The sequence below is a fragment of the Musa acuminata genome, chromosome BXJ1-5 (genome assembly GCF_036884655.1).
Source record: "Musa acuminata AAA Group cultivar baxijiao chromosome BXJ1-5, Cavendish_Baxijiao_AAA, whole genome shotgun sequence".
NCBI classification, from domain to species: Eukaryota; Viridiplantae; Streptophyta; class Magnoliopsida; order Zingiberales; family Musaceae; genus Musa; species Musa acuminata.
Genome location: NC_088331.1, coordinates 7838492 through 7857654, shown reverse-complemented (window position 1 = coordinate 7857654; position 19163 = coordinate 7838492). Strand labels below are relative to the sequence as shown.

General features: G+C 36.8%; 1 protein-coding gene across 1 annotated transcript; it reads left to right on the top strand.

Annotated features, from left to right (window-relative positions):
* The first annotated feature begins 2888 nt into the window (after positions 1-2888).
* Positions 2889-18420, top strand: LOC135673512 (uncharacterized). Its single transcript, XM_065182541.1, has 14 exons — positions 2889-3128; positions 4090-4638; positions 4786-5946; positions 6674-6998; positions 8282-8537; positions 8659-8875; positions 9804-10150; positions 10866-11399; positions 11932-13132; positions 13249-13602; positions 13747-13984; positions 14292-16933; positions 17033-17169; positions 17981-18420. The coding sequence occupies exons 1-14, from the start codon at positions 3006-3008 to the stop codon at positions 18279-18281; spliced, it is 8385 nt and encodes a 2794-aa protein (XP_065038613.1). The 5' UTR covers positions 2889-3005; the 3' UTR covers positions 18282-18420.
* Positions 18421-19163: the final 743 nt, after the last annotated feature.

Below are 19163 nucleotides of genomic sequence, written 5' to 3'. Positions count from 1 at the left end.
ACCGACATATGAGTACTGTATCGCTATTTTATATCGTGCAAAACACCGTTATAAGAGGAAGAAAACGAATTAATGGTCATTCTACAAAGAACCCAATAAAAAAAAGATGTTAAAAAATCAATAAATAAATAATGATATCATCTCTCTAAATACAAAAAATATTTAGATAAATAATAATAGCATCTCTCTGATTTATCGTTCACAAGTCTTTGAGGAGACATCATAAGATATCAAAAGTTCGAGTTTGCTGTAAGAGCGAATGGTAGAGTAAGTTGTCTACCGTTGTCTCAAACCATTCAGTGGAAATCAAACCACGCGACCAAAGAGACATTCTGGTGCATATGATGCCAATACAAGACTTCACTCTGACCAAAGAAACATACGAATACCATTACCAAGAGAATTCATATGTTCAGTTTGATCTAAGTTCCATCACAGAGCCACAGACAATTGCAATGTAATCAGTATTCAGATGGTGTGACTAAAGAAAAGCAACCATTAAGTGATGATGCATCAAAATTATTCAATAAAAAACCAGTCCTAAAAGTAATCATCATTTTCTGTTTGAGTTCCACCAGCTAGTTTCAGTTTCCCATTCCCAGAGTTCCCTCTCCCTGCATGATAGAAAGATAGATTTAGGAGTCAGCACTCTAAATGACAAGAAGGTAAATTCCACAGGCAAAGAAAGTAGGATGCAGCAACAGAGTACTGGGCAACATAAATTACCCTTCCTGATAAACGAGCAAAACATCTCTATTTGGTGTATATAACAAGTCATACATGTCAACTTCTGTCTGTGACAGAAAATAAATAGACCAATCAAATGTTGGCAGAGGTTATCCTGAAACAACACACATACAACATAATAATTCTTTATAATTAGTAACAATATGTGCTAGAAAATGTTATGTAACTAACATTTCATATTAGAACTCAAAATCACTTTCATATATGATAACCAAAATCATATAGAAGATTTACTCACATCTGCATAATGGCTGGAAGGCTGCTGCTGTCCCTTAAGATTGCTGGTGTCTTTGGCCACTTGTTAGCTTAGCAGGCTCATTTCTTTCATCCATGAATTGCCTAATCTTTACTTCAAAGAAAATGCATTTATGATTGGTAGGATTATTCTCAAAGAACTGAAACACGAGTTGTTCTGTCATCATTACCTTATGTGCACATCTTTGATGGTAGATCTTCAAAGTGGCCTTATCCTCTTTCATGGATGAAACCTTCATAGACAATTATTAAAGCTAGTCAGCGGTGATACGCCAGAAAAATAAACAGAATTGCACAAACAAGATGGCTCAGATGCATTCAAGGCATATGATGGGATCTTCCGAGAGGAAATATGGTTTCTGTTGCTAAATGAATACCAGAGAATACAATCGAACAAGCTATCTCAAAATCAAACAATTCCTACTTCCATTTCCTTATCCAATAACAAATGATTGCTTCAGGAACTTCACTTATGCAAACAAGAGTAAAAGATAATCCACTTGATTACTTAGATCGGAAAGAACACCGATGCTGCTTCCTCATCAAGCACTCTTCCACCATGTTTTCATACCACCCTACGGCTTACATCTAACAAGATCTTCAGATCGTGCAAAGAATCCCCTGTACCTTTTCATTGGACACGGCATCCTTCATCATCAGGGCATCGCACAAACGGTTCAAGTCTTCCAATGATTCTGGCAACATCTCTGCGTTGGCACCGAGCCGCGTCCTTGATGCCCGAGCGCTCAACATGGCTTTCCTCTATAATCACCACAAGATGATCAGAGACCCACCAGAAGAACGAAAAACCAAGACAAACACAAACCTTGCATTTCCCCAGCTCTCCTGGGTGGCTGTGCAGGGAGCTCGATAGAACGTCTGCTGAACCCTGAAGACGAACCTGCATAAAAATGCAGCCTTAAGCCCGGGGGACATCTGACGGAGAACGATGGCCTCTTGGTTTTCCGAAGCCATGTCGAAGGATGGAGAAACCTGAGATTGATGGAGCCAAGAAAGAGGAGAGGGGAGACGAAGAGGAAGGCGGCAGTTAAAGAAGGCTGGGGAGGGAAGACAGGGAGAGTAACGAACTCTTGAAACAAGTGCCAGGTGTACATGGATCTCATCCTTAACTAGATTTGATTCAGGGGTGAGGTCCGGTTTGGCACTTCCAATCCTCTATCTTATGTGCAATTATTTTATCTGAAATCCCATGGCATAATGCCGATACATCGTGTGATAGAATAATACTTGCAAATATCTTGTTGTGCCGTTCTTTTTGTTTATGCATCGCATTAGCACCTCAAGCTTTAACATCAAATATTTTGTTTATTTTAGTTAGCTATGTTGTTCTTAATATGAAATTAACTCTCAATCGAGAGAGGTTTTGATGCTATTCTGTATGACAAAATCGAGTGGAATTAGAAGAAAAAACAGGGGGAAAAATTAATGTGTTGGAATTACGTCGTTTCATGTTTTGTTTTGTATTTAGATTGACGTGGAGGTCGCTTGCTGCATGAAGAAGGAAGCCATCGATGCAGCAGTCCATGGTGGTCTTTGTATGTTGGTGAACTCGTTAGACTGTTCATGGCCGGCTTCGGAGAGGAGAAAGGAATCATCAGAAAAGCATAAAGCGATGGTCGCGTCATCTCCCCACTCTTCCTTTCTTTTTGCTTTCCATCGTGCCTTTGCTGTTCTCTCTCTCTTGACTTGACTTTGCTATGGTCTCTCTCTCTCTCTCTCTCTCTCTCTCTCTCTCTCAGAGTCTACATCGGAAATCAAAAGCTATAAATGCTTCGTAATCCCGACGTACGATCCTTCAAATCACTGGTTAACTCAACTCTTTCGGCCCGCTGCGAAAGGCTTTCCTTGAGCCCGAAGAAACGATCCCATTTAGCTTTCAGAACACTTCTTTCGTTGCCGTGGCACGTTATTTTGCATTTGGACGTCGGAGAACTCTGCGGTTGAAGTTTCGGAGCGCTCGCAGAGGCAAGGGAGTGAGAGGTATGGAGGAGCGAGGGGAGGGCGGGGGCGAAGGACGACCTAGGCCACCTCGAGGAGACCTCGGCGACATCGTTCTTTCTTGGTCGCTGGGTCAGATTCTCGATGAGAACCTCCTCCAGAACCAGGTTTTTGTCGTCGCCCGTTCCGCTGCCGGACTGTAGCATACGAGCCTGTTTATCGTCGTCTTTGATGGGTTTATTGTGCCGCTCTGGTTCCGTTTGCATGTTCAATAGGCGACAGATGCAAAACTACATGCATAACATGGAATCAAAATTCATCTGCTACAATGTTAATTTTGCAGCGTTAGATTTTATATGGCTATTCCTTTTTTTCCTTTCTTCGTGTGAGGCCACACTTCATGGAGAGCCTTTCGATGTGACTTGGTAAAATGAAAGGTGGACTCTTTTCGCTTCAAGAACGATCAGCAAGAGTAGAATTATAGCCGTTTTAACTGAAGCACAATGACCCAGCTTTCTTTTCTCCTCTTGTGATTCTTGAGCTTCATGTATGCTTCTACGTTTCCTTTCTCACTAACCATGGATTTGGAAAACTTGTTGTGTTATTAGATTGTTTGCAACTGTTATCTTGGGGAGTAAACATGATTATCTTGATTCAATGTGTTTTTTGTTAGATTCTTTTTTCTGCTTGAGCTCTTCAATTATAAGTTTCAAGTTTCCTTGTGCTGCCACTAGAATTGGTCTTAGGTTCCACATAAACTTTGCAGGTAGCTTGACATCTCAGTAAAACTGTTGCAGGACAAGATGATCATAAAAATCAAGATTTTGTGTGTAAAATCTCAAGTCGAAAATAACATGAATGGAATTTTTATTGTTCATGCCTATCAGGATCTGGAAGTTTTCCTTGATGGACTAATTTTGACATATTTATAATTGGAATTTATGTTTTTTCTCCAGCAGTCGTGATGTTATTTTTTGTTATAATTAAAATTTTATCTGGTCTATTTTGTCCAATTAAGATAGTAAACTTGACTCTTTTTAGTAGTTAGAAGTCATTGCCTTTGTCCAATTAAGAAACAAATGTGTCTCATAAGCTTCAGTAACTTTTCTTGTTTATCTTCTGCTGTAGGTGGTGAAGATACCATCTATGTTTCTATCAATTGAACATTATTTTGGATCTTTTGCTGCTCCTTTGATGGAAGAGACACGTGCAGAAATACACTCTTCTTTGGTTGATATTTCAAAAGCTCCTCGAGCAAAGATACTCGCCATAGAAAACGGACAGAGAAAATCCAAAACTACTCAGGAGTATTATATTGACGTTGAATTTCTCAACAATCACATAGATTGTGGAAGTCAAAATTATAAGGCACGGAATGGTGATCTTTTCATTCTATCAAGTATGAAGCCAGAGGATGTCAGGGATTTCAATAGATACAATGTTGCTTGTTGCTTAGCGTTGGTTACCGAGGTTTCAATGGATGATGATGTTCAGAAGGGTTTTGTTGTGAAATTATATAAGTTCACTGATGTGGAATATGATATGGGTAACTTCAAATTTGCATTATTTCTGACTAACTTATTGACAAATATTCGGATATGGAAAGCACTTTGTTTCACATCAGGAATGAATAACAACATCAGGATCATCAATGAAGTTCTGTCACCCAGGCCAATGGTAAAGATGACCATGTTTTCAAGTTTCTTTTGTCATTTATTTTCTTATGTACTTCTATGCATTTTATCTGCACTTAAAGCATTTAGTAACCGTTACATTTGTCCTTACTAGATGACGATAGATATATTTCTTCCTATTTCCTTGCAGGTGACCGCCACATGTGACACTAGTGTATCTGGAGTGAATGACTATTGGTTTACTAAATTATTGGATAAATTATGTTCATTTGATCTGAATCTGTCACAAATAGAAGCTGTACGGGCTGCAATTCATGCAACAGGATGCAGAGATTCACACTGTGTGGAACTTGTATGGGGCCCTCCAGGAACAGGGAAGACAAAGACAGTTAGTGCTATGCTGTGGGCATTCTTGCATATGAAATGCAGAACCCTTACCTGTGCTCCAACAAATGTTGCAGTAGTTGGGGTCTGTTCTCGTCTACTTCAGTTGATCAAATACACTGATGAAAAGGATAAACTACATGGGCTGCCATCTTCCCTTGGGGATGTACTTCTATTTGGAAACAGTGAGCGTATGGAAATAGATGATGAGCTCCAAGATGTGTTTTTGGATTATCGTGTTGAGCAACTTGTTGATTGCTTTGCACCATCAACAGGATGGAAATATAGGATATCTTCAGTGGTCAGTTTGCTTGAGGACTGCAGTTGTATGTACCATATGTTTCTTGAAAATAGCCACAAGGAGGAAGCCTTAACCTTTACAAATTTCTTTAAGAAGCAATTCAATGCAGTGGTCACACCTCTTGAAAATTGTATAAGGAATTTGTGGATCCATACAAATTGCATTTCATCAGGCAACATAACTGAAATATCCTCTCTCCTGAATTTGCTTGAAACGATGCATAACTTGTTATGTGACAAAGAACTTAGTGATGATGAATTGAAAGAGGTCCTTCTACCAGATAACTCAAAATGTTTACTGACAAAAAGTATTCACGACCCTGCCTCTCTAGAACATGGATTTTCTACCAGTAAACGATTGTCTGAAGCTAGAGTTGAATCTCTTTGTCTATTGAGAGTTCTTCAGAGCTCTCTTTCGCTACCTAATACTGTGGACAGTAGCCAAATCCGCACTTATTGTCTTCAAAGTGCCTCACTTATATTTTGCACTGCTTCTAGTTCTTCTATGTTGCATCATGTGGAGATGAATCCTCTTCATATTGTAGTTATTGATGAAGCTGCTCAACTTAAGGAATGTGAATCAGTGATTCCACTACGGCTTAATAGGCTGAACAATGCCATTTTGGTGGGAGATGAGTGTCAGTTGCCATCAACCGTGAAAAGCCAGGTTTATCTGTAACTACACCTATGGACATCAGTAGCAATATTAAATACTCATAGCATTGTAAGTTTGTCATAAGCATACAATGTGGTTTATTTCAGAAACTGTTTTACAGCAGTTGGAGTCTAATGTATACACTTCAGGACCTCAACTTAGGGATGACAACCAGGCATAGTAGTTTTTCTTTATTCTACTCATCTCATCTTTCTATTCAAAAATCCCATCCAGTTCTCACCCCATCCATGTCTTCGGTCAATAATTATAATATCATCTTCAGTCCATAAAAGAGCTGACTATATTAGGTTTTCCTGCACTGCCTCCATGTAATTAGCTTCTGGGTATACATGTGCTATTATTGACATTTTTTAAGTTAAATTTACTAGAAACCAAAGGGAAACTATTCGTATGAAATTTCTGTTTGGATTTTCATAGGACGTGATAGGCCCAAAACAGGGGTATGTAACACTGCTCTTGCACCTGAAAAGAAAAATACGAACCTTGCACCATTCCCTACCAGTTGTTAGTAATTATACCCAACCTAGTCCCATGCCACATCAAAACTTGACCCAACCCATTTGTGCTGGCTCATCTGGTGCACTAATTTTGTCAGTTTTGAAGGTGGTATTACCTACTTGAGGTTCACTGACAAAGTATCTTTTTTTATGTTTCACATATTTCATGTTCTTGTTACTGATAACAATTTTTTCTTTGTTTTCTTAATTCTGTTCCCCAGGTTAGCAAGGATGCAGGTTTTGGTGTTAGCCTCTTTGAAAGGTTAAGTTCTGTGGGCCAAAGGAAGCACCTTCTCAACATGCAATACCGCATGCACCCTTCAATCAGCTTATTCCCAAATTTCAGATTTTACAAGAAACAAATTCTTGATGGCCCAAATGTTGAGGGCATCAATTACAACAAAAATTATAAGGACCTAAAATTTGGTGCTTACGCTTTTCTAAATGTTGCCGATGGGATAGAAGAGGTGGATGAACATGGGAATAGCAAGAGAAACTTGGTTGAAGTTGTTGTTGTACTGCATTTGGTCCAAAGACTATTTATACGTATGTTTTCTTCATGTTTTAAAGTTTATCTTTTAAAATTTTTAATAGCACAAATGATGCTTTTGCATTTTTCTTTTTTTTTTTCATGCCATAATCTATTCTTGCTCTATTTGTCATGAAGAATCCCTTTTTTTCATGCGTAATTTCAGGGACCTAAACAATCTGTCTGCTTAGTTCTATCATTTTCTTTTACACAATGCAGCCTAATGCACCAACCTTGACTACTGTTTGCTAAATAACTTTTTTTATGTAGTACTTTAGTACTCAACACAAACTTACTCATATATTGGCAGCATAAGTCTGCATCCCAGAACATCCTTTCCCCCAGGGGAGGTCGATTGTCCTGAATTGGCAACAAAAAGGCATGATAAAATTGGATGAACTCGTTCTTAGAAAATAACCAGTACCTTTAATTTTTTTTATATCTAGACTTTGAGGAGCTTGGTGGACTTTTATGCCAACATTCAGATTTCAGACCATTGGCCTTGATTTTCTTTAAACCAAGAACATATGCGAGTGATATTTTACTTGTTCAGAAGAGTAGATTCAAGTTGACCATGTTATGTAACTATGTCAAGGCATGACACAAAAACAAAAAAGAAATATAGGGAGACAAACTGAATTGTGTGAGAAGATGAAATTTTATTCTGGGGTGTGACTTTTTAGCTGGACTAGCCTGCATAATCTGGAGAACATTCAAGATTTCTAAGACCCCCATTACTTGACTTTCTATTCTATTCCATTTTTGCAATTTAATGGAAATGTAATTCAGAAAATATCAGCTACTGGTTGCTTTTTGTGTGTGGCTTTAATTTTGTTTAGTTATAATTTTTTGGCTATTATGCTATTCTATATGGTCTGAATCAAAATGATAAACTTAAGAAGTTAATGCTTAAAAGAGTCAATGAATTGTAGCTATTCGTAGTATTAAACCGAAGAACATATTAAACTTGATCTGAGCATATGCGATGTCAGAAGATTTTTTATTAAGCATGCAGAATGAGAAGAAGGCTGACAAAATTATGCTGTTTTAGGAAGAACTAGTTTGAAGTCTTTCCTATTGATACTAACTTTGTTAAACCATTCCTTCTCTCTTTAGTGGATCGTCCACATAGGATGTGTGAATTGACAATTCTCCTTCAGTCAATTATACCTAATTCTTTGCCAGGGCTATGGTTGTTATGCTAGCAAATATTATATAACTATATCAAGGAACAGTTTCCTGATGAACTGATCATGTAGTTTTTTCCACCTGTCATGGATGTGTTCTCTTGTTTTTACAGATTGGGAAGCTTCTGGTCAAATACTTAGCATTGGAGTCATTTCACCATATAGTTCTCAAGTAAATGCAATCAAGGAAAAACTTGGAAACAAATATGGGGCATATGATGGCTTTAGGATAAGAGTGAAGTCTATTGATGGATTTCAAGGTGAAGAGGATGATGTTATTATACTTTCGACGGTGAGGTCTAGTGATAAAGCTAATATTGGTTTTCTTCAAGATCATCAAAGGACTAATGTTGCTTTGACAAGGGCTAGGTACTCTTCACATAGCCACACAAGAATGTTAAATGACAGTCACAATTATGCTTGTAAATGCTTATTTATATTTCCAGAAGCCTTTATGTTGTTAAGATCAAGTGGTTTATGCTTATTGTAGGCACTGTCTCTGGATTGTGGGAAATGCAAAAACATTAGAAAGAAGTGACACCATATGGAAATGCTTAGTTCTTGATGCAAAGGCACGAAAATGTTATTTCGATGCTAATGATGATGTCTGTTTGGCTAAATCAATTTTGCATGTAAAGCATGAACTTGATCAGCTTGATGATTTGCTAAGATCAGATTCAGTTCTTCTCAGCGGTTCAAGATGGAAGGTATACCCTTCAATTACAAGAATTATTGAAGAGTATTTAGCTGTCTTTTTTTGCTTTCTTGTGAAATTTACCAGGAAAATTGTTAACTTTATTACTTATGCACTTTATCATTTTCATTTTTGTTGCCAGTAAATAAGTAGAGATGTTTCCACCTTGTTTCTGTTTGTGAAGACTTAAGAAGGAATGTAGTAGCACAGAAAATGAAAAATAGAAAAGAAATAAACAATACAATTGACATCGAACCACAAATAAACAGGAACATTGTCCAAAATATTCCATCGAAGGACATTGAATAGAAAACCAAGTACTAAACAAGAAATATACAATTAAACATCAACTGAATATTTTCCAAAATAGCATAACCAAGAAGCTCAAAAACTTTAATACAGTAGTATGTTCATGCATCTTCATGTGTATCGTCTCATTAGGGCATTTCATTAAGTTTAGATACAACTTCTATAGGTGAAGCACCAACATTATCTGTTGTAGTCCATATTGACATTTGTCTCAATGTTTTGCAATTTTAAAATTAGTACATATGCTGTTTTATAGAATAGTTTAAAATTAGTAGGCAATACTGTACAACTTTATTGAGCAGAACATGATTTTTATGGATGCAAACTTACAGTAATATCCTATATACTGCCCAATTCACTGGTCATATAGTTTTATAGTAAGGAGACTAATTTCTTTTCATGATTAGTGTAATTTATAGATACATTTCTTCAGAGAAGATGACTTTTAGTGTGGTCAGGCCCCCCTCTGGTGCCCACTGCCTGACTTGGTGCATGTTTTTACATCCCACATTTTGTTATGTGACTGGCTTTTATAGTTTGTTATGTTCAAATGTTTGATTTTGATGTTCTGTTGACTATTTTTATAAGCATGCAAAATGCTAATCAGATTATCTTTCTTGTACAATATACAGGTGCTGTTTAGTGATGACTTCAAAAAGTCCTTTTTAAGATTGAGACAGCTTCATGCTAAGCAGGAAGTAATTCATTTGCTGCTAAGGCTTTCCAAAGGTTTGCGGTCAAAATCTAAAATACAAGGCATATCTGATTCATTTGATCTTGTAAGAATTTCAAGGGTTAAGGATCTTTATCTCATCTGGACTGTTGACATCATTAAGGATGAAAGATATGTCCAGGTAATAAAGGTGTGGGATCTCCGACCATTTGAACAGATTGCAAGACTTGTATCACGTCTTGATCATATATTTTCAACGTACACAGAGGTTTATTTGAAACACTGCAAAGCTGCTTGTGTTGAAGGGTATATTCACTTTTCTTAGCTGCAATGAATTTCGCATTCTTCATCATTGTTCTATAATTTCTGATATCTTTCTTTTTCCTGCGACTGAACTGCACTCATAATTGACATTTACTCTTTTGCCTATTTGATTATAAACAGCTTTAAAACATGATAACAATGCATAACCAACATCAGTTGGCTGCAAAATAATTCCTAGCTAAACCAAGCATACCCTGACTAGGTCAATGTTCACATTAGCTGATTCTTTTGAGTTACACTTTTAATCATGTCAAAAGTTGGACATTATAAAAAATATGGTTCAAGAACATTTATGTTTGTACAAATTATTAGTATTATGCCCTTTTAAGTTTTAACTATACATCTTAAACTATGTTTGTACTTCTAAGAATTGCAATCTTGGCAGTTGAGACGTGCTTAACCTAATTTTCCTCATGCTTTTCCTTGGCTTGATCATTAAATATATTACCTAAGTCTAAAGCAAATCTTGATATGATACTCCAGTGTTCAGTTTAATTATAGCTGACCTTTGATATTGCTAGGCACTGTCATTCTATGGTTCAGTTTGAAACAACATATTTAAATAAGTTATATTATTATTTTTCTATCGTTAGCAGTATTTTGTTCTTTGTTATTTGTGAGGTTTATTGTATATTCTTGTTTCTGCAGCCATTTTTTTCTCCTCTCTGTTTAATATAATTTTGCTGGTACTTAATAGGAATCTTGAAGTGCCGATGAGTTGGAATGTTGTCTGCGATATGATTCGTTACAAGACATTAAAAAAAGCCAGATCAACTACAGAGGAAGATGCTGTACAATTGGATTCATCGAGTCATATGGAGGATTCAAAAGTCAATGAGAGCCTTCTATTAATGAAATTCTATTCCTTATCATCTAGAGTAGTAAGGCATTTGTTAATAGCTAATGATGGGACTGATGTATTTATTCCATTCGAACTAAATGATCAAGAAAAGGAGATAATCCTTTTTCCACTAAGCACTTTTATTTTAGGTCGGTCAGGGACAGGGAAAACAACAATACTGACCATGAAACTAATTCAGAAGGAACAACTGTATTCTATTGCTTCCGAAGGTGCTTCTGAAATTTTTGGTTTATCTGATGCTGCTGACAGAAGTGTTGTACTAAAGAAGCATTCTAGTCCAAATAAAGGACATTTCTTAAAGCAGGTTTTTCTTACTGTTAGCTCCAAACTATGTTCTGCAATCAGGAGCCACATATGCCAACTGCAAAGGTCTGCTGCCTGTGGAATCTTTACATCTAGAACTGATCATTTTTTTTCCATTTGATTTAAAATTTTAATGAATGTTATCCTCATCATCAGTTCATAGTTAAGTGGAAGTTTTTATTTGTCTTTAGCTATTAGGAGTCGTATTCTTTTACTATTATTTACTCAGAGCTTGTAGGTTATGATGTTTAAGGACACTTTTACTGCCATTCTAATTTCAAGGCTTACTATAAATACCATTGAATTTTGAACTTAATCTGCAAATCGAATTGTAGCCTAGATTGCTGGTATTTTTGCCCTTTAAAAGTTGTAGCTTCGATTGGTTTATTATTTTACCTCATTTCTTATACATCTTGAGCCACCAGATCTTCACCATGATTGGTGGTATATTTTCCCTTTAAAACTTGCACATTACCAATTGGTCTTTTTCAATACAGAAAATGAGTTATCTAAGATTAACAGTGGTTTTAAGGCATGGCTCGTCTATATCTCTAGTGCTTTTGAGTCTATTAACCATGGTTTGTTGCAATGTTTCCAGCATTGCTTCTGGTTATGACTTTTGTGGTCCAGCAATTTCTCTGGAGATGAATGATAAAAGTGAATTATCTGATTTATTAGATATACCTGACAGTTTTACTAGTCTAAAGCAAGAGCATTACCCTTTGGTCATTACATTTCGGAAGTTTCTGATGATGCTTGATGGCACTTTCAATTCTTTCTTTGACAAGTACTACAATAAGTGGGGAGTTATACCAAACCAAAGAGGATGTGCAAAGTCATTTGCCTTGCAATCTCTTATCCAGAGTAAAGAAGTCAACTATGATAAATTTGTTGGGTCCTATTGGCCCCATTTTAATAAACAGCTTACTAAAACAGTCAATCCATCCACTGTTTTCACACAGATAATTTCCCACATCAAGGGTGGAATGGATTCAGGAACAGTTCATGCTGGTAAACTTAAAAGGGAAGATTACCTTCTTTTGTCAGAGAAGCGAGTCTCAACTTTAAGCAGAGAAACTAGAGAGACAATATATGACATTTTTATTGATTATGAGAATAAAAAACTTCTATATGGGGAATTTGATTTGTCTGATTTTGTCAATGACCTGCATCAACAGCTTGCTCGCAATGGCTTTGCAGGGGATATGATTGATTTTGTTTATATTGATGAGGTTCAGGATCTCACTTTAAGACAGATTGGACTTCTTAGGTATGTCTGTAAGAACTTCGAGGAAGGCTACACTTTTGCAGGAGACACAGCACAGACTATTGCCAGAGGAATTGATTTCCGGTTTGAGGATATCCGTTCCCTTTTCTATACGGAGTTCCTTTCAGAGGTCAATAGTGGATATCAGCAGAAAAAGAAGGAAAGAGAAATACATGTGACAGATTTGTTTCAGTTAAATCAAAACTTTCGAACTCATGCTGGTATTTTGGGATTGGCCCAGAGCATTATGGACCTCCTTTACTACTTCTTCCCACTGAGTGTTGATAAATTGATTCCAGAGTTTAGTTTAATATGTGGAGAAGCACCTGTATTGCTTGAATCTAGTAATGATGAGAATGCTATTCTTACTATTTTTGGAAACAGTGGTAGCGGTCAGAGATGCCTGAGTGGATTTGGAGCTGAACAAGTCATTCTCGTCCGTGATACTGTCACCAAGGAGCAAATATTTGATCAAATTGGGAAACAAGCTCTTGTTCTGACTATATTAGAATGTAAGGGCCTTGAATTTGAGGTAACTATCTACTGGATGTTGTTTAACTTCAAGTGTGTGTATATATTGATTTAACAAAAATAATGACAACCACAATGTTTTTTGGATCATCATAACTAATTTGATATACTGTGCAGGATGTTTTGCTTTATAATTTCTTTGGAACTTCACCACTGAAAAAGAAGTGGAGAGTAACATACGAGTATATGAAGCACCGTGATATTCTTGAACCTTCTGTTTCAAGGACATTTCCTTCATTTGAACTGGAAAGACACAATCTTCTTTGTTCGGAATTGAAGCAGCTCTATGTTGCCATAACTCGCACAAAGCAGAGACTCTGGATTTGTGAGAATACCGATGAGTATTCTAAACCGATGTTTGATTATTGGAAGAGGCTATGCCTTGTCCAAGAAAGACACTTGGATTCTTCCCTTGCACAGGCCATGAAGGTAGCAAGTAGTGCAGAGGATTGGAGATTACGTGGTATTGAGGTTTGTGTTTCATATGCTTATTGGTGTGAAACAGCCATTTGCATATTTACTTTCTATTTACTTAAGGCTTTACCTGAAATATAAATATACTGTAAATTCTCAAGGATTAATCATCAAACCATAATTTTTTTTTCTCTTTTTCAGCTATTTAATGAGGGGAACTTTGATCTGGCTGCTGTGTGCTTTGAGAAAGCTGGGGATGAATACAACGAAAAGTGGGCTAAGGCAGCAGGTCTTGTTGCGCATGCTGACCATGTTATCTCTACAAATACGGATATGGGTGAGATTGCCCTAAAAAGAGCTGCTGAGATCTATGAATCCATTGACAAACTAGAAAGTGCTGCTACCTGTTACATTAAATTGAATGACTTCAAAGAAGCAGGTTACATATACGGAGACTATCGTCTTTATCTTCTGCATTTCTTATTTGAGTTCTTTCAATAGGCATGCTATTTGATTGGATTGTAGCATTTAACGTTGTTGTCGTGTTAACATAAGATGTTAGTTTCATAGAAATATAAAAATTGAAATCTATTTTAGCATGTTAACTACTGCTTAACATTAAACAAAGTCCTTTTTTTTTCCTGACATGTTTATGCCAGACTCCAACATTTCCTAAAACTTCAACTTTCCTCATGAATATCATATACTTGTGTTATCCTTTCTTTATTTGATCGTCATTTATGCAGGTATGATTTATATGGAGAAATGTGGCATATCAAGGCTTAAAGATGCGGGGGACTGTTTTGCAATGGCAGAGTGTTGGACTGATGCTGCTCATGCATATGCTAAAGGAAAATTCTTATCAGAATGCCTATTAGTTTGTTCCAAGGGGAGGATTTTTGAGACAGGATTGAAAATTATTGAACAATGGAATGAAGCTTCTTGTACTGATGGAAGACAGAAGCATGAACTGAATGAGATGATATCATCTTATCTGGAGAATTGTACCCAACACTATCTAGAGCTTGGAGATATTCAATGCATGATGATGTTTGTTAAAGCTTTCCAGTCAAATGATGTACGTCTGCGTTTCCTGGATGTAGTTCATCATTTCTTGAAGTCCAATAATCGTATTGATGATTTGCTAACTGTGGAGCTAGAATTAGGAAACTATATAGAGGCTGCAAGCATTGCAAGAAACAAAGGAAATATGTTATTAGAGGCAGAGATCCTTGATAAAGCTAACTGTTTTGAGGAGGCAACTACGTTGCTTCTTTTACATGTTCTTATGAGCTCACTTTGGTCATCTGGAAGCAAGGGGTGGCCACTGAAGAGATATGCAGAAAAGGAGAACCATTTGATGAAAGCAAAAGAACTAGCACAGTGGAAGTCAGGTTCATTTCAGGAATATGTTTTCCTGGAAGCAGATATATTATCAGATAGAGAGAAAAGCTTGTCTGACATGTCAAGACACTTGGTTGAGGCTCAAAAGCACCGCAACCTTAGACAGGAAGTATTTAGCAGTCGAGCAATACTTGACGTCCATATTGAATCGAAACCCTTTAAATTTCTCCATGGACAAGTTTCAGTCTTTGATTCTGACAAGCATGTGAATGATATTATATCTCAAAAGTGCCTCTCTGTTGATACAATGATGTATGCTTGGAACCTTTGGAAAGCAGTGATACTGGATCTGCTGTCCCACCTTGATGACCCTAAATTAACCAAAGATGGCTCAAGGTATGAAGAGTTCTATCTTGAATATTTTGGTGTCAGAACATTGGATGAAAAAAACATGTATTTTATCCAAAATCCAGAAGCCTATTGGGTAAAAAATACTGTAAAATTTTCTCTAGTAAAGAAAAAAAACCTGGTTTGGTTGAGTGCCAGCGAGTGCATATCATGTGCTAAAAGTTATTGGAGTACTGAGTTATTTTCAGTTGGTATGAAATTACTTGATTGTTTGCAAGCCCTGCATAACTTTTATGTGCAAAAGAATCTATATTCATTCTGCAGAGGGAGGATGGCCATTTGGATATATGAAGTTGCCAAGTTCCTTATTGAGTCAGAATTAACATCAGCAAGTAGTATGAATAAGAGTAGTATGAATAAGGTACATGGATACTACAATTTGTCCCAAACTTGGTACTTTGACATAATTTTCCCATTAGACTGGAGAAATGACACAATGGAAAATGTGATATTTCTTCATGAAAACAAGACTGCTATGGAGATAATTGATGTCTCCCTTACTGGAATCCTAGAACGTAGGAATGGTAAACTGACACATGGGCAAATTGGTAGGCTGGTGATGTTGCTCTTTCTCACAGGACAATTATCTGATGAATTGTTCAAAATGATCATGAACTGCTTGACTGATATGCAACCTTGGAGAGATTTTATTGAACAATATAGAACTTTTTTGAATTTCGGATTTGCAAGGTTTCCTGTAATATCCACTTTTGAGAGCGCATTGCAAAGTTCGTTTAACGTATATTGGAAAAATGAGATTGATTACCTGTCGCCTCACTGCTTTATCTACCTTATTGAGTGCCTAACGTTTTTTGCATCATCATGCCGGGGTCTTGGTGGACATTTTTTTACTACAAAATCTTCTCTCCTTGAAATGATCAAATGCCATGGTTGTAAGGGCTATATGACGGCTTGCTTGTCTTCAGTCCCTGATCTCTCGCAGAACACTGTCCAATTGTCACTCGGATACATAATAGAAACCATCAAAATCCTTCTAGGAGATAAACATCAGTTATTTGCCTGGATGAACAAGTCTTCCATGCGTAGGGAATCATATCCTCTACTTGCACTAAAACTGGTTATTATACTTTATCTGACTCACTTGAATGCTGGAAGGAGTACTTATGCAATTGGGAGGTTTCTTTCGGAGAATAAAATATATGAAGATTTGCCTAAGGCGTTCTCAGTGCAGCTTCTTCACCAAGCAAAAAATTATGGAGCTGGTGGTAGTTTTCAGTTTATAGGAGTATTTGCTGAGGCATTACGAATGGTGGGAAATTCTTTAGTCATAGTCTGTTCTGCAGAAAGTCCTGTGATGCTCTCAAGTTTGAATGCTTTGACTATTAACTCCGAGCACTTACGGTGCACAGAAAAAGTTTTTGCCCTATTGTTTCCAGAAAAGAAAATGATATTTCAGAGCAAACAATCAGAAAGAAAACCAATAGAAAAAGGCTCTATTGTAATTGATCCTTCCAATAATAGAAACCAGGAAGTTGACTCTATACCTTCAAATGTTTCACATGAGAAAGATCAAGGTCCAGGACTTGGAGACCGAGAATTTGGTAAGGAACTCGCAGAACAATGCAAACATTTCAGGCAGAAGCTTGAAGAATTTCTATCTGGGAAATATGATGATGTAAGGGAGTTGCTAATATTATCTATTGTTTTTACTGCCTCATACATATTGAGTTTATCTTATGAACTAATGGTGTTTACTTTTGATGTTAAATCAAAGGTCGAGGATACTATTAATATATTTGGCACCACAATGAATTGGATAAAACAGAAAGACCAATTGAAGGATTCTGAAGGGCACTTGATGGCAGAAATGAGGAATTTGCATGTTGAACTCCAATTGCTTGCTACAATGAGGTGATGTATTAAACAGATGGCTATCAATTGTTCTAGAGGCATCACCACAATTAAGAACTACACTAGGAATTAGAAATTTGTACAACATGATGTTCTCTTGTGTTGTTTTTCTCCTAATTTGCTTCGTTTTCAATTTACTTACTGTTAAAACTAGAATATTTCTTTATTTCAGAATAATTCTTAATGTCATTCTTTGGTAGGCTCATTACATTGTTCGAATGTTAGTTTACTCAGCTAGGCACTATCAGCAGCACTCAGTTTTATGGTAATTTAAGCAAACTTCATACAACTTCCGGTTTCATTTCTTAAGGTATCCTCCGCCCTTTCCAGTTGTAAATCACATGTATCAGTAATTCTTTTCAGTGATACAATGGATTTTGCAAAGTTAACATTACTGGCTTCTTGGAACCCCTCGTGCTATTTAAAGTATCACTTGTCATTTTAAGATCAAACATTTTATATCTTTGCATACATATTTATTTCAATAGTTGTTTGAAAGTTTCTGACATCTTTAATGGAGTGATTATGTTACTAATGACATCTGGTGCACCAAGCCATTTTTCAAAAAAAGTGAAAAAAATGAAACAATCAACTTTAGGATATAAATTGGTTTGCGAGTTATAATGGAATTGTAGATGCAAATTAGACTTAAAGAATAACTAATGTATCGTCGAACAAATTAGAGTGGCAAGCCATATCGCAAGGTAAAATTAAACGAGTCACTACAAAAGAGTTGCAATAGTTTAGTAGGATTCTGATTTCTGATTACACTTTTCGGTATGACATTCTAAACGTTATTTGGTTTTGCCAGGTCTGAAGGAACACAAGAAGGCTGCCCAACAAAAGCAGATCTCTATTCAAAGTGGAAGGGCCTGAGAGCAAGCTTGGAACCTCTAATGGACAAATTAATCCCACAGAAGGAAGCTGTACCCAAGGAAGCATCTCCAAGCGATGACGATAATGATATTGATAACACTCAAGGTTGTGATCCAAACATGAGGGAAGCTGTTGCAATACCTGAGGCTTCTTCAAGCAGTCAAACCAAGGCAAGCAAACATAAAGAAAACAAGAAGTCTAGGAAAAAAGGCAAGGGCAAAGGCAAAAGAAGATAGATTTGTCTCCGGTTAAGGTTTTGAGTATTGCTAATTAGACGACACAGCAGGTTATATTTTGTGTACATACTTATATTTTTGTGTTTCCGCCGCAACAGTACATTTATTAAAGGAAGTTATAAATTGCATGCTTTCTGAATCTGCCAATTCTGTAGCTTGATCGTGCAAACAAAAGTGAGAGTCTAACTTCTGCAGGTGCTATCTGATTCAACTGTGTTTGAATTGACTGAGGCTTATCTATTTTAGCACCAGTTAGATTCTGGCTTATACATTTAATCAACATAATTGTTTTTTTCTTTTAAGAGATCACTAGTCTTTGGTAGTGCATCCTAGTTGGGATGCTTGCAGAAGTCAGCACAGTGTTGAGTGGCATCCACTGCTTACAGCATCCTGTCATCCGCTGCTTGTGTGGCTTTCCTTAGCTAAATCATCAAACGACTACTGCTATCTGGATATTGAAGAAGAATCTGTAACTTGTGAGTCTTTGATCTTCCAGTCTTTTTCACATTGATCAAATTTGAATCGAAATTGATGATCCAACTATTCTCTTCAGCATTTGGCTTAGTCAAATTTGCCCACAACAGGTAATTCTTTGGTCCATTTAAATTCATCTTTAGTTATTCCTGAATTGAAACTTATACAGGCCGAGTATTGCAATATTGTATGAAAAATAATAAAGAAAATTAAGATGTATTGCTTCCTTCAGTACCTTAACATCGTATGAATTAAGAGAAGACTTCTGCCGTTAGGTGCCGGATTCGGGTGTTGGGCTAACGGGTCGGATCTTTATTTCAGGCCACCGTCCAATGCCCTCCGGTTTCGGGTATTGGGCTAATGGGTCGGATTTTACACCGCTCGTTGCAGCAATTAATAGCAGACGTC

Excerpts from the sequence above, each read along its gene's own strand:
- LOC135673512 (XM_065182541.1), top strand. The coding sequence starts at position 3,006 with ATGGAGGAGCGAGGGGAGGGCGGGGGCGAAGGACGACCTAGGCCACCT. Across the intron at positions 3,129-4,089 it reads AGAACCTCCTCCAGAACCAG|GTGGTGAAGATACCATCTAT; the intron begins GTTTTTGTCGTC and ends CTTCTGCTGTAG. Across the intron at positions 5,947-6,673 it reads CATCAACCGTGAAAAGCCAG|GTTAGCAAGGATGCAGGTTT; the intron begins GTTTATCTGTAA and ends TCTGTTCCCCAG.